The sequence below is a fragment of the Fusarium odoratissimum genome (genome assembly GCF_000260195.1).
Source record: "Fusarium odoratissimum NRRL 54006 unplaced genomic scaffold supercont1.32, whole genome shotgun sequence".
In the NCBI taxonomy this organism is placed as follows: domain Eukaryota; kingdom Fungi; phylum Ascomycota; class Sordariomycetes; order Hypocreales; family Nectriaceae; genus Fusarium; species Fusarium odoratissimum.
This window is the reverse complement of record NW_022158716.1, coordinates 232,842-245,588: the sequence shown is the minus strand read 5'-3', so window position 1 is coordinate 245,588 and position 12,747 is coordinate 232,842. Positions and strand designations below refer to the sequence as shown.

General features: G+C 41.8%; 3 protein-coding genes across 3 annotated transcripts; 2 read left to right on the top strand and 1 right to left on the bottom strand.

The window, feature by feature from the left end:
• Positions 1–3,160: 3,160 nt before the first annotated feature.
• Positions 3,161–3,745, top strand: FOIG_13327 (uncharacterized protein; the record flags this gene model as incomplete). The annotated part of the gene is made up of 1 exon (XM_031214478.1): positions 3,161–3,745. The coding sequence occupies one exon, from the start codon at positions 3,161–3,163 to the stop codon at positions 3,743–3,745; it is 585 nt and encodes a 194-aa protein (XP_031055849.1).
• Positions 3,746–4,497: 752 nt separating this feature from the next.
• FOIG_13326 (uncharacterized protein) lies at positions 4,498–5,618 on the top strand (the record flags this gene model as incomplete). Its single annotated transcript, XM_031214477.1, has 3 exons — positions 4,498–4,533; positions 4,600–5,043; positions 5,172–5,618. 3 exons carry the CDS (start codon positions 4,498–4,500, stop codon positions 5,616–5,618), a joined length of 927 nt encoding a protein of 308 aa, XP_031055848.1.
• Positions 5,619–7,829: 2,211 nt separating this feature from the next.
• Positions 7,830–9,548, bottom strand: FOIG_13325 (uncharacterized protein; the record flags this gene model as incomplete). Its single annotated transcript, XM_031214476.1, has 4 exons — positions 7,830–8,081; positions 8,142–8,693; positions 8,793–9,249; positions 9,373–9,548. 4 exons carry the CDS (start codon positions 9,546–9,548, stop codon positions 7,830–7,832), a joined length of 1,437 nt encoding a protein of 478 aa, XP_031055847.1.
• Positions 9,549–12,747: the final 3,199 nt, after the last annotated feature.

Below are 12,747 nucleotides of genomic sequence, written 5' to 3'. Positions count from 1 at the left end.
CGTTGCAGATGGCGTCTAAGCCGGCCAACCTCTCCATTGCATCCATGTTGAAGGATGTAACGATTATCGATCCGCGGCCGGTCTTCGGAAGGAACGACGCCAGCGGTTGGTCGGGTGAGTCGTGGGGATGCTTTAGCTCAGTTGCGAAACTGCGTTGTCCTAAGAAAACGAGTGCTTGGTGTTGACCCTCCAGACGTGGCGTCCTCGGCTGTAATTCTAGATGAGTGGCAGAGTGAGCGCTCTGCCATAGGAGAGAAATAATTGTGAATTATCAACATGAAGGGACGATTAGTAGATGAACCACATGTGCTACATTCATGATAAAATCAACTCCTCAATTGATTGCAACCGCTGCAGCTGACAGAAAACATTCAAACTCGTGGCTATGCGGGACGGGCTGTGGGGTGCTTCATTGGACAATGGCTGCTATGGGTGATTGCTTTGAAACCAGGCGAAAAAGGCTGTGGGAATAAGATGCTGGTAAGAAGCTCGGAGGCACCGAAGCACACATGATCGCATTTGACAGATGGGTTTTATTCCAAGCTTGCTTAAACTAGAATGATTCCATCTAATAGCTTCGCAACACCGAGGATGCCTTCTGGTATGCTTATTAATGTCCCTTCTATGCATATGACTACGATTGCAATATCTAGATTTCAATCAATGAGGAGATCTTATAAACTGAACTGTCGAAGCTATTCATGAAAATGACGACGATAAGACTACTACGACGATGATGGCAATGGCGCCCGGTCCGATACTATGGCTTGAATAGATGGATGGCGTAGAGGCTGGCACCCTTCATTTGCATCACCGCCTTTCCGTAATCGAGGATAAGACGAATCAGACTCAGAATGGGCGAGGGCACAAGGGAAGAACAAGAGGGCACGGAGATTCAATAGCCCGTTATTGCGGCAGAGGCTAACCCTTTGACCACTTCGGCGCCTAGAGGGAATTATTCGCTTCCCATGTTATTAACGAGAGGTCTATAAGGTTGAGGGGTTAAAGAAGCTTCAAGCCCCAACACAAAGGTAAAGAACACAAGCCAGAGTCTTGAGTATTTATAACTGGAAAGTATGACATATTTTTAGCTATTCACTAGATTGCTAGGAAATACATACTGGTCCTCTATTTCGAATGGGGAAAACCTTCAAGCAAAAAACCCCTTTGTCATATGTCAAAACCTAGCCATCATACCTAACTGTCATGCCTCCAAGCCTCTTTGTCCCACTACATAATAGACTTAACAATCATCGTAGCAAGATCCGCCTTTCGCGCAGCAATCACAGTAATCCAAATCCTCTCCAGCAGCACAGCCAGCGAGGCATACCCAACAAGCCGAAGAGAGCTTACTCTCGCCCAATCCTTTGAGCTCTGCAACTGTCTTCCTTGCATAAAGGTGATTTCTTCCAGTATTGCCACCATCAGCGGCTGGGGACGCGGCAGCTGCGGTAACAAGGCCAGCAACAGCAAAGATCATAGAGACTACACGGGAGTTAGTACAAGAGATTATCTACTATAAGGAGAATAGAACTAACACTTCATTTTCGTCGAGGTTATAGTAAGATAGTTAAGTGTTGTGGTTTTTGTAGTAAGAGTGTAACTATTAATTGTTTGTGATAAAAGAATAGTTGGTTACTTGAGTAGAATAAGTTATGCTTTATATATTTTATTGTTGCACTATGGTGGCTCAATATAACAACTAAAGTAAGTGAAATGCCGGCAGTTGCTTGCACTTTCCTTACCGAGGCAAAGAACTCGTGTCCTAGCGTCCCTGGAAGACAAACATACATTCTATCCGAGTGTGCAAGGTATATGCTTACTGCTTTTATCTCAACCGCTATCTAAGGTTTCGGACTCACCGCATTTATCCCACTTATATAAGAAATCGAACAGAACTCGTTATGCCTCTATTAAATCACTTATGTCCAGACTTCGGTAGACGAATATACTTTTCTTTATGATCTACTAGAGTTACCGAGCTCCCGAGATCCTGAAACCTCTTATGCAAGTTGCTGCGACGTATACATCCGTGAAATCTGAGGGTTCGTCTTCCACAGATATCACAGATAGGATGCAAAGTAGTCTCAGAATAATTCTGCATTTGATCATCACTAATACGGAGATACGGGATGTATTCGTACATGCTATCACAATAAGTGGTAGGGGCCCTATGCTAAGGGAAATACAATCCGAGTCTCAGCTAGCATAGAACGGAAGGAGGAATAGAGAAAAGACAAAGCGCTATCTTCTCACCGGTTTCAGGGAGACGTAAGCAGACAACAAGTAAAATATTAGACTTTCAAAATAGAATCTGGTTTTTAGAGATATCGTATACAGTTGTCACCGCTTGTAAGGCATACAAAATTGGCCGTGTCTGTGCTTTCTTTAGCGAGATGGAACCGTTAAGTGGTGGCGTATTGTGACTTCTTTTTATCGCTTTTTTTTCATGCAGAGAGACTTTGCAGGTGTATAGAAGATTTGTCTTTCATAAAGAGCTGTACATGGATTTCCAATCGGCTCTTCGGATACACTATTGCATATACAACGGGCAGGACTACAAAAGGAGTTGCGTAAAAATGTCGGTCTGTCTGTTAGATATTGTGGGGATGTTAGTCGGTATGTATTGTCGGCACCTGTTTCGTGGAAACCGAAATGAAATGTGTAACGTTGATAAGGATTTTGTTAAACCTGAAGTATATATTCTCAACTTTACAAGTAACTTAAACCTTAATAGCTCTAGCCCTTTTGAATACTCCTAAACCTTTATCCAACTCTTCCGCCTTAGTATGCACAATAGCAATAGATGTGGTTCAGGGCGAAGTAGTTGAGGCTGAGGTCTTGTGTTGAGCCGTAGATGGGACCTGAAGCGGCATTGTTGCTGGATTGGTAGAGGCCGCTGATTTGACGGGTTGTGCCAACGTAGACGGGGTTGACCTGCTTGAAGGATTGGGGGACTAAGCTGGAGTAGGTCGTGTCGGTGTTTTGAGCAGGGTTGTTGTAGTATGCCCAGTCAAAGCCGAGGTTGTCGCAAGCCGAGGGGGTAGAACATTGCGCTGGACCGGTTGTCGTTGTTGATGCTTCCTCAGTAGTCGTGGTTGGTGGACGGGACACGTTCCTGGATCGGAATCTGACGATTGAGGAACTTGCCGAGGAAGCCATGGGCTTGATGTTTGCAGGCGCCGGCACCGCTGCGTCAACCCTTACTTACCTCCTCTTTGCTCTATCTCGGAACCTGGCGGTTCAAGCTAGGCTACGGCGGGAAGTTCTCTCGCTCCCAGACGCCAGTGCCGCCGTTCGACAGAACCAATATATCAACGCCGTCATCAAGGAGACGTTTCGGCGGTTCCCGACGATCGTGGCAACGCTCCCCCGCGTGCTCCTCGAACCGCTCGCCACGGAGACGTATGTGCTGCCGGAGGGTACCGTCGTCGAAATGCTAAATTGGGTCCATCATCGCGACGTTGAGGTGTTCCCAGAACACGACCGGTTTAATCCAGACAGGCGGCTGGAGAGCAACGAGGCAATGGAGACATCGCTGACGCCGTTTGGGATCGGTAGAAGGAGCTGTATTGGCAAAAAGCTGGCCTGGGAGGAACTTTACCTGGCTGTCAATGCACTGATGCGGGCAGGGATCGAGTTTCGTGCCAGAGAGGAGACGGATGACGAAGATGCCGAATTGTTAGCATGTATTGCTGCTTCGCCCAAGGCGAAGCGTCTAGTGTTGGAAATAGCTAGGGTGTAATGATTTGCCTAGACTTAGTGCTACTTCTTGAATTACATATAGTTTTGCCTTGTCTCTATAGATTACCTTAATAATATTAGCATTCCTAGCCTCTCTTATCACCGCTGCGCATCTCTATCTCTCATCCTTCTTTCTTATCCTTAAAGCGGCTTTAATTGCCTGTTAAACCGGGTGGGGCATGTAACAGATCCCTATTCACCCCAATATCTAACACAATCAAACCCTTAGTTATCACAACCAGGCCGACTCCTCCTTCTGACAGAATAACAGGTAATTCCACCGGAAGGCTACTATTGCCAATTGTCACTAGTTGAAATAGTGAGCAGGGGGTGTCGGCCCCTAAGCTAGCCTAAGAAGCAGCCTTAGAGTTAATTTCTGTTACGGACGGTCCAGGGTGTGTTCGGCACTTGACGGAGTTTGGAGCGTATCACAAGCATGTAAAAATGACTAAGCGGCAACACTTATAACTCCGTCTCTCCTCGATGCATTAAATCAGTTAGTCACGGCGTGTTGGACACTCCGACGCGCGCGCGATACATCATCCTGGTGCCATCATGTGAAGAACCAAATCCATCGTATTCTTATATAAACACCCATTTCTTCCCATACAACGGGAGTGTCACCCCAGTCTTTACACCGTTATCGGCTCCATCTACTTAAAGAATCCATTCGTCAACCATCAGAATTCTACACCGCCCAATCCACGTCCAGAAGATATTCTCCAAGGTGCCATTTGTCTACAGTCGAATAATATGGCTGTCCAGATCAAGAACGTTATTGTTGCTGGTGTATGTAGCAGCCTCAATTTCTTAGTTCCCTGGCCCCACCAGTGAGATGGTCTTGCATGTCGCAAGCGTAACCTACGCAAGCCATTGGCTCACCTACCTCTTCAGGCAACTGGAAACCTTGGTGGCCCTCTGGTGAACCACCTCGTCGAGGCTGGCTTTAACGTCTCTGGCCTGACGCGACAGTCTGGTGTGTCGCTTCTGGATGGCGTTAAGGCGGTTCAGAGCGACTACTCGCCTGATTCTCTTGTCCAGGCGTTCGAGGGCCAAGATGCCGTCATTGCCGCCGTGGGTTTTGGCGCCCTTGGAGACCAGAAGAAGCTCATCGACGCCGCCATCAAGGCCTCTGTGAAGGTATTCTTGCCCGGTGAGTTTGGCAGCGATACCACTAACCCAGATATAAAAAGTGCCTTGCCCTTTGCTGGGGATAAGTCGTGTGTTGTGGACTACCTTAAGGATCACGAGAGCCAGATAAACTGGGTCGGTGTCATCTCGGGTCCCTTTTTTGATATGGTAAGTCCGTTTGTTGTCATTACCCCGCTCATTCTAATATGCACCTCGAGCTGAAGTGGGCTCTCCGGTCCGGTCTACTCTAGATGAGGTCTTGATGGAAGGTTCTTAGCTAACGAATGCAATTCAAGGGATTAACCGACGGTTTCCTGGGTGTCGATCTAAAGACAAAAAAGGCTATTCTCTACGATGGTGGTGATGTTCCTCTGACAGTCAGCACCCTGGGCCAAGTAGGCCGCGGAGTTGCCGCTTCTCTGCGGAACCTGGATCAGACTGCCAATAAATTTGTTTACATCTCGAGTACCACGATAACCCAGAACAGGCTCCTTGAAGCTGCCGAGAAAGTAACGGGCAAGAAATTCGAAGTCACCCATGTCTCAACAGCTGAGATTCGTGAGAAGGGTTACGAGAAGCTCAAGAACCATGATTACTCGGGCGTCTTGGATCTACTGCAGTCTATCTGGTTCGGAAAGGATAAGAACCTCGGCGACCATACCGGGCTGCTCTGGGACGAGAAGCTAGGACTTACGCCTGAGTCTGCAGATGATGTCTTGCACTCTGTTGTCGCTTCATTCTAGGGCAGGTCCATAGGCTTTGTGATTTGATACATAGCACTTCGTTTAGATTATGAAAAGAAACACCCTGCTTAAGCAGATGGAGTTAATTAAACTAATGACTGCTTAGCATGCTGGACTGCTTTTTGGCACTAGGGCTCTGTTTTTAACTATTAAAAATGGCATTTAATAGTTATGTTTCTAGAGGGTGTTTTTACCAGTAATTTGTATTAAAAGTTCTGCCATTTAGGCTTAGAATCTAGGCATATTAGGATTAATGTATAAATAGAATAGGTTTAGTGTCTCCGTGTCACCGGCGCATAAAACATTACCAAATTCCCTTCTTCACTGCTGGAAAGTCAAGCATATACAACTATCACGACAAGTACCAAAGGCGGTCGCCCTAAGACCCATAGTGTTTATGAACACGTTGCAGCAGCCCTAATTCCTCTAGGAGGGGCGTAAACTCACTCAACTTCACGTTCGATGCAAATACTGTTCTAAAACCATGGCCAAGCACGTCCAACGGCAACTAAGTTCTGCGTGGTGAATATAAGCTCTCAGCCACAGGTCTCAACTGCAAATAACACATCCGTCCAACGGCAACAGAGTCACCTTACCAAAAAGTGTCTTGGTTTCCAGCAAGCTGCAGGCTATGTTGATCGCCAGCCTCAAATCACTACGGCTTTATCCATAATAGATCAAACGTCTAAAGATTAACTCAATCGAGCCACAGCCATCGCATGATGGTTTCAAATTGGAAGGAATATAAAGATAATTCATAGGCGCAAAGGAGAGCGTATTTTTCTTCTGTAGCAGAAAGACAGCATTTGCGCTGTCCTGAATGATGAACGAGAACAGGGCATAGGCAAGGTCTGAATGAAGCTGGGAGGTTTGATTAAGTCGCTTATTCTTCGTCCTCGGACTTTATACGACGTGGCTAACTAAGGGGCCGTTATATCGGAATCGACAGGTTTTCATTAGACCCAGCTTCCTCTCGCACGATTGACTCGGACTCTTGCCCGAGTTCGGCCGTTGACGGGCCCCGAAGGTCCGCTTCTTGCACTGTGATCTGGCTCTGGCAACGAATCGCGAAATAGCCAGACTTTCCCCGCAATAGTGAAGAACTATGAGGTAAACCTTGTGTGCTCGGCTTAAGTCAGTGCGAGGTGCGGGGTGACAAACGCAACGGGGAGTGTCATAGCGGACATTGATTATAAGAATGCCGCTTCCGCTCCTAGCAGGCATAGGGAGGAGAACCCATTGAATCATAGCCAGTAACCATGATGACCTACAGCATTCTTTCCTCCTTCTTGGAGCTGTTTCGAGCGTTTTCGCGGCTGGTATGAACCCGGTTGAAATTGATCTCGGTCACGTGGGATATCGTAGGCAGCAAAAGACCACATCTGACTGCGCAATTCACTTCTTTCTATATTGGGCTTCTGAGCAACATCGATTAATATTCATATATAGGATAAAACTTTCTACGGCATCAGATACGCTAAGCCACCAGTCCAAGACCTTTGGTGGAGGGCGCCAGTACCCATAGACAAGGATCCCATTGAGAGTCAGGGCACTCTCCTTAACGCTACAGTCTGAGGTCCGTCTTGTATCGAGAGCGTGCCACCTTGGAGCCCCACGTGTGGCACCTTCCCGGGTGGAGAAGAAGACTGTCTTTTGCTGGATGTTCTGGTGCCTATGAGACCGGTTGCTAAAAAATTGCCCGTCATGGTGCAGATACACGGTGGCGGTATGTTAACGCTCAGCTCTCAGATTGCCACCGAACCCTATGGAAATGCTTCAGGCGGAAGCCTAGGCCGGAACAAAACGCTAATCAACATTGCAGGGTTTGTGAGTGGGAGCGCCTGGTCATATCCAGGAGACTCCATCGTCGCACACTGCAATGGGACGCTTATCTACGTGTCTCTCTAGTACCGCCTCGGCCCATTTGGTTTCCTAGCAGGGGACGAAGTAGCCTGAGATGGGTCTTTCAACGCCGGTCTACTAGACCAACGGGCGGCATTGGATTGGGTCCACAAATACATTGCCCATTTTGATGGCGACCCAGATAGAGTCACCATGATCAGGGGCAGCGCTGGTAAATAATAAAAACTTTTAAAACTAATATTTATTTTTTTATACCCTCTTAAAACCTTTACATATTATATATTATTCTAAGATATTTTAATACTATTTCCTTTTTAACCTTCTTTAATATACCTTATTTATAGGTTTTTATATAAACTTTCGACCACTAAGCCTTATCTGCTTACCATAGTAAAGAAAGATCCAAGGCAAAGGAATAAAAGCTACTGCTAAAAATCCAAGCAATGAATTACCCCAACCAAGGCCAAGTTTACTGTACATTTTAGGTCCCGCAAGTGGGAGGAACGCTCCTCCCAGCGAGCGCAGAAGGGTATTCGCCGCCAGGGCTGACGCAGTGTATTTGACATCAAAGGCGTCAACAAGATACATCATCACAGACATCTGTAAAGTGACATATTAGTATTGGAGCGTCAAAGGCTGCTAAATCGAGAGGGGGCATACCAGAATGCAGATGAATCCGACACCCACAAAAACAGTTCCGAGGATAGGCACAATCCAGTGAACTTGTTTCTCGGTCGCCCAGCCATACCAGAAGAGCCCTATCGGCAGACTTGGCGCCATATAAGCCATCATGACCAAGCGGTCTTCCGGTCTTCGTTCGCCCCCTCTCGCCGCCTCACGGGATTTCATGATTCGGTCGCTGAGCCTTGCTTGGACTGTGACACCACCCAACATACCGACACCGAGCCCAATATATGAGAGGCCAGAAATCCCAACTGAAAAGCCATACTGGTCACGAAAAACAGTGCTAAAGGTCGTAAATAGGAGATACATCAGGCCAAAGCTGAATGCGACATATAGGGAAAGAAAGAACACGATAGGCGAAAAGAAAAGTAGTTTCAAAGGCATCCCGATGCTCTTGCGAAGTCTAGTAAGAATAGTCTCGCCCTGAAAAGCACTGCCTTCATCTTTGCGGCCAAACTTGCGGCGTAGAATGACTGGTGAATATGTTTCCCGCATAAAGATGAGGGCTGGAACGAGGATGACTCCCCACTGCGTGATGATATTAGCTGACTAAAATCAAGGATTAGGGTTGGGATTGGGTAGGGGGGAAGAGAAGAGACGATGTGTAACTGGTAAATATAGACTCACCGTGATAGCAAGGGTATAGAAGACCCATCTCCATCCAATGTACTGGCTAACGAAGCCTCCAGCGATGGGACCAATAGTCGGTCCCATGATTGGGCCAAGAACAATCAACCCCATCCACTTTCCTCGTTCCTCCCTTGGGACGAGGTCAGCTAAGGTGCCTCCGCTTAGTGCCTGAGAGGCGGATCCGACAGCGCCATTTATGAAACGAAATACAATAAACATTGATAGGTTGGTGGCGAAGCCGCAAGCGAGTACAAAGGCGAGAAACATCACATTAGTGACAATATAGATCGGCAGTCTTCCAAATACTTCAGAAAGAGGGGCGAATAGTAGGGGTCCAAGAGCATAGCCAAGGACGTAAATAGAAACAGACAAGCTAGTGACCGTATGTGAAGTCGAATCGAAATCCTTCATCAGTTTGGCTGCACCTGGGGCAAACATGGTAGAACCAAGATTGCTATAGACGATGTGAGCATCTTTTCGATCAGTTCCCAGCCCAGCTTGCTATCCATGGCCACCAAGGAAGTGCAGTCTTCAGGAGGAGAGACAGTATATATATAGAAATCTCTATTCGACTTACGACAAGAGCTGAACCAAAGCAACCAAGACGATGTTCCAATTGCGCTTATGTCGAGGCCAATTCGCTGGGTTGTCTGGGTCGTCGGGGCCGTCCCAGCCTCCATTTTCGTCTACATGATCGTCCACCTGGGAAATTTCATGTTCAGCGTTCGAGGACATGCGTGGTCCGGCCGTCATCTTTGGGTTTCTCGTGTTCTCCACCCGAGAGTTTGGGAACTGTTCTTTCGGCCGGTGTGGTTCTGGAATAAATTCGGAGTTTTCATTCAACTTGGATCCAGAAAGGCGCGGCCCGGCGTTCGGGGCACGACTGTTCTGTGGCGTTTAGCGATGTCGGGGTATCTGATACTGGAATGGAGGGGAAGAAAGGACAAGCACCTAAAGATGGCAGTAGGGGCATCTATAAAGCTGCGCTATTCTTATGTGAAAGTATGCTTTGGTTTGTTATTTAGCTATTTGGGGTCTTTTAAATAGAGTGGTGAGCAGATATAAGGATTTTTTAACCGCAAATACATCCCTACTCTCACCGGTGCCGATTCGGCGTTAAAAACCGTTAATTATGTATGGTGTTGGCCTTGGAGGCCATGTGGGACTTCGGCCCCGGACATAGGATCCGAACTAGACGAAAAGGGGATTATCGGGAACCTTATCCTTTATCTCCGTATTCCTTGAGACACAACCTGTTAATCTAACTTCTGCTTTATTAGCAGAATTGCCCTCCTAATTATTCCTATTAATTGCCAAGTGTAAAGTACCCTATAATAACGCCCAGGATAATATAATACTTCAAGATAGGATATAATAATAGCTATCCTATTATATAAATTAGCTGAGAGCAACTAAATGTTTATATATACCTTCTCCCTGGGTCCTTAATTAACAATACCTATTAAACCCACAGAGAGATTAGCAAGGCCTTTATCGATAAGGAGCCTTGTTTCCTAAAAGGGAAGGGTTATATAACTAGTTACCCCTCTTTTTAAGCTAGTAAGACAGAAGAAATAAGAAATAATTAAAAAATAATTTTAATTAGCAGTTTAATAATTAAAAGTCTTAGAGCTATAAAAATTATATAACTATAACTATTAATAATAAGTTACTAATTAATAAAATAAACTACTTTTAAATGAAATTAAAATTAATTAATAAATATACCTCCTTTTATTAGAAAGACCTACCTCCTTAATAAACCTAGTAATTAAGACTCCTTTAAGTAATTATATATTATAAAAATATCTGCTAAATATATTTATAAGCTAGGAAGAACTAATAACCTAGCCTACTTTATAAATAAAAGGATTCTAAAGCTAAGAAGGCCTAAATTTAGTAATTATCTAGTAAAAGAGTAAAATAAGGCTTATTTATAATTCATAACCTTTATTTAATTTATAATATAATTAGAAGACGTAGTAAATATATATATTAAGTTAATACCTAAGGATTAAGAGGTATATAAGGTATTTATAATATTATATAAAAGTAATTTTAATTAATATAATAAATAAGTAAATAGAATTAGAAATATACTTTATTAGATAATTAAAAAAATTAATTTATATTATATTAAGATATACTTTCCTATTATAAATAAGTCTACTTAATATAATTATATTTTACTATTTTTCTTAAACCTAAAAGCTACTTATAGTATTAATAATATACTAAGAAGAACCTCTGTTTATATTAATAATATATTAATATTTAGCTAATTTATTAAATTTATTATATATTATATCCTATAACCTATTTAACCCTCTTTATACTACTAATACTAATATTATAACTTTAGGTCTTTAACTTTAGGTAATTAAACTTATATAAAACTTAATATATTTTCTTTTTATTTCTTTAATTTAACCTTATAATTACCCCTCTTTTATCTTAGATTATATAATATATTATCCTCCTTATCTTAAGTATATTCTTATAGTTTATAACTATAACCAGCCTGGTCTTTATTAAGGCTTAGTCTTCTCTAATACCTTCTTAGCCTATTACTAGATAGCCTTAAGCCACTTATTATATAAGCTGCCTAGGCAAAGGGCCTTAATAAATTCTCTTTTTCTTTAGCTTAGATTTACCTCTTTAAGTAATTTCCCTTCTAGCTTATAAAATAGTTTTATTTTATAATTAATAAAGTCTCTATTAATTGGCTAATAATAAGGCTATATAAGTAAGAGGATCTTATAATTAAAGATTATTAATTTAATATAATTAATATTATCCTTTTTTTCTTAATTTATCTTAATTTCTATTATTATATTATAAAGCTTATTATAATTATCTTTCTTAATAGCTTACTTAATTTTATAAGTTATATGTAACGGTTGCACAAGCCGTTAAACCACAGGGCAAAAGATCGGGCCATAATCGCTATGTAAGCAATCATGGGTGTGCTACAGCTACCTTATAGAAGCCTTACAGCGCTGTTACGGGCACGAATCGTAACATTATATTATAGCCTTTTATTAAATAAGGCTTATTAAGATTAAATACTTATAGGCTTCTTCTAATAGGTATTATAATAGTAAAGCTATAATACTATTAGTAGTTATATTTATAAGGTATATAATTAGATTAAATTACTTATTATTAAAGTATAATAGATAATTTAAGTATGCCTTTAAAGTGGATTATAGGAAGAAGATTAGGGCTAGCTAAAAAGTAAATAAGGCCCTTTAGCTAGGTTATATATAGCTAGGTTTAGGCTATAATTAAGGCATCTAATTATAATAATATTAACTTAATAAAGCTTTACTTACTAAGGGGTAATAAATATTTAAATTATATTAAACTTTAAAGATACTTAGATATACCTTTTAAGGCTAACTTATAAACTTAAAAATATTAAAAAGAAAATATATTTAAAAATAGTACTTTAAGCTATTAAAGTTAATATTAAATAATTAAACTAATTAAAAAGAATAAATTACCTCCTAGGAAAAGGTAATAAGAATTATAAAGCTTAAAGGAGTTATAAAAGCCTAATACTTAAATATATAATTTAAAGATTTATAGTAAAATCTTCCTAAGTATTGTTTAATTATATTTATCCTTAATTTATATTCCTCCTATTATATTATCTTATAACTTAATCTAATTTATTACTAACTTATTAAGCTAGCCTTAGCTTACTAATATTTATAAATTTTCCTTAAATATTAAAACCTTTTTTTCTTAATTTACCTTTTCCCTTTTTTATTCCTCCTCCTTTATCCTATAATAGCTCTTAATTCTTATAATATAATATTTATATTATTAATTTAACTAATTAGATTATATACTTTAACTTTACAAATTATATCTAATATAAAATATTATTACTGCCTAATATAATTCTATTAATAAAGGCCTATTATTACCTTAATATACCTTAACC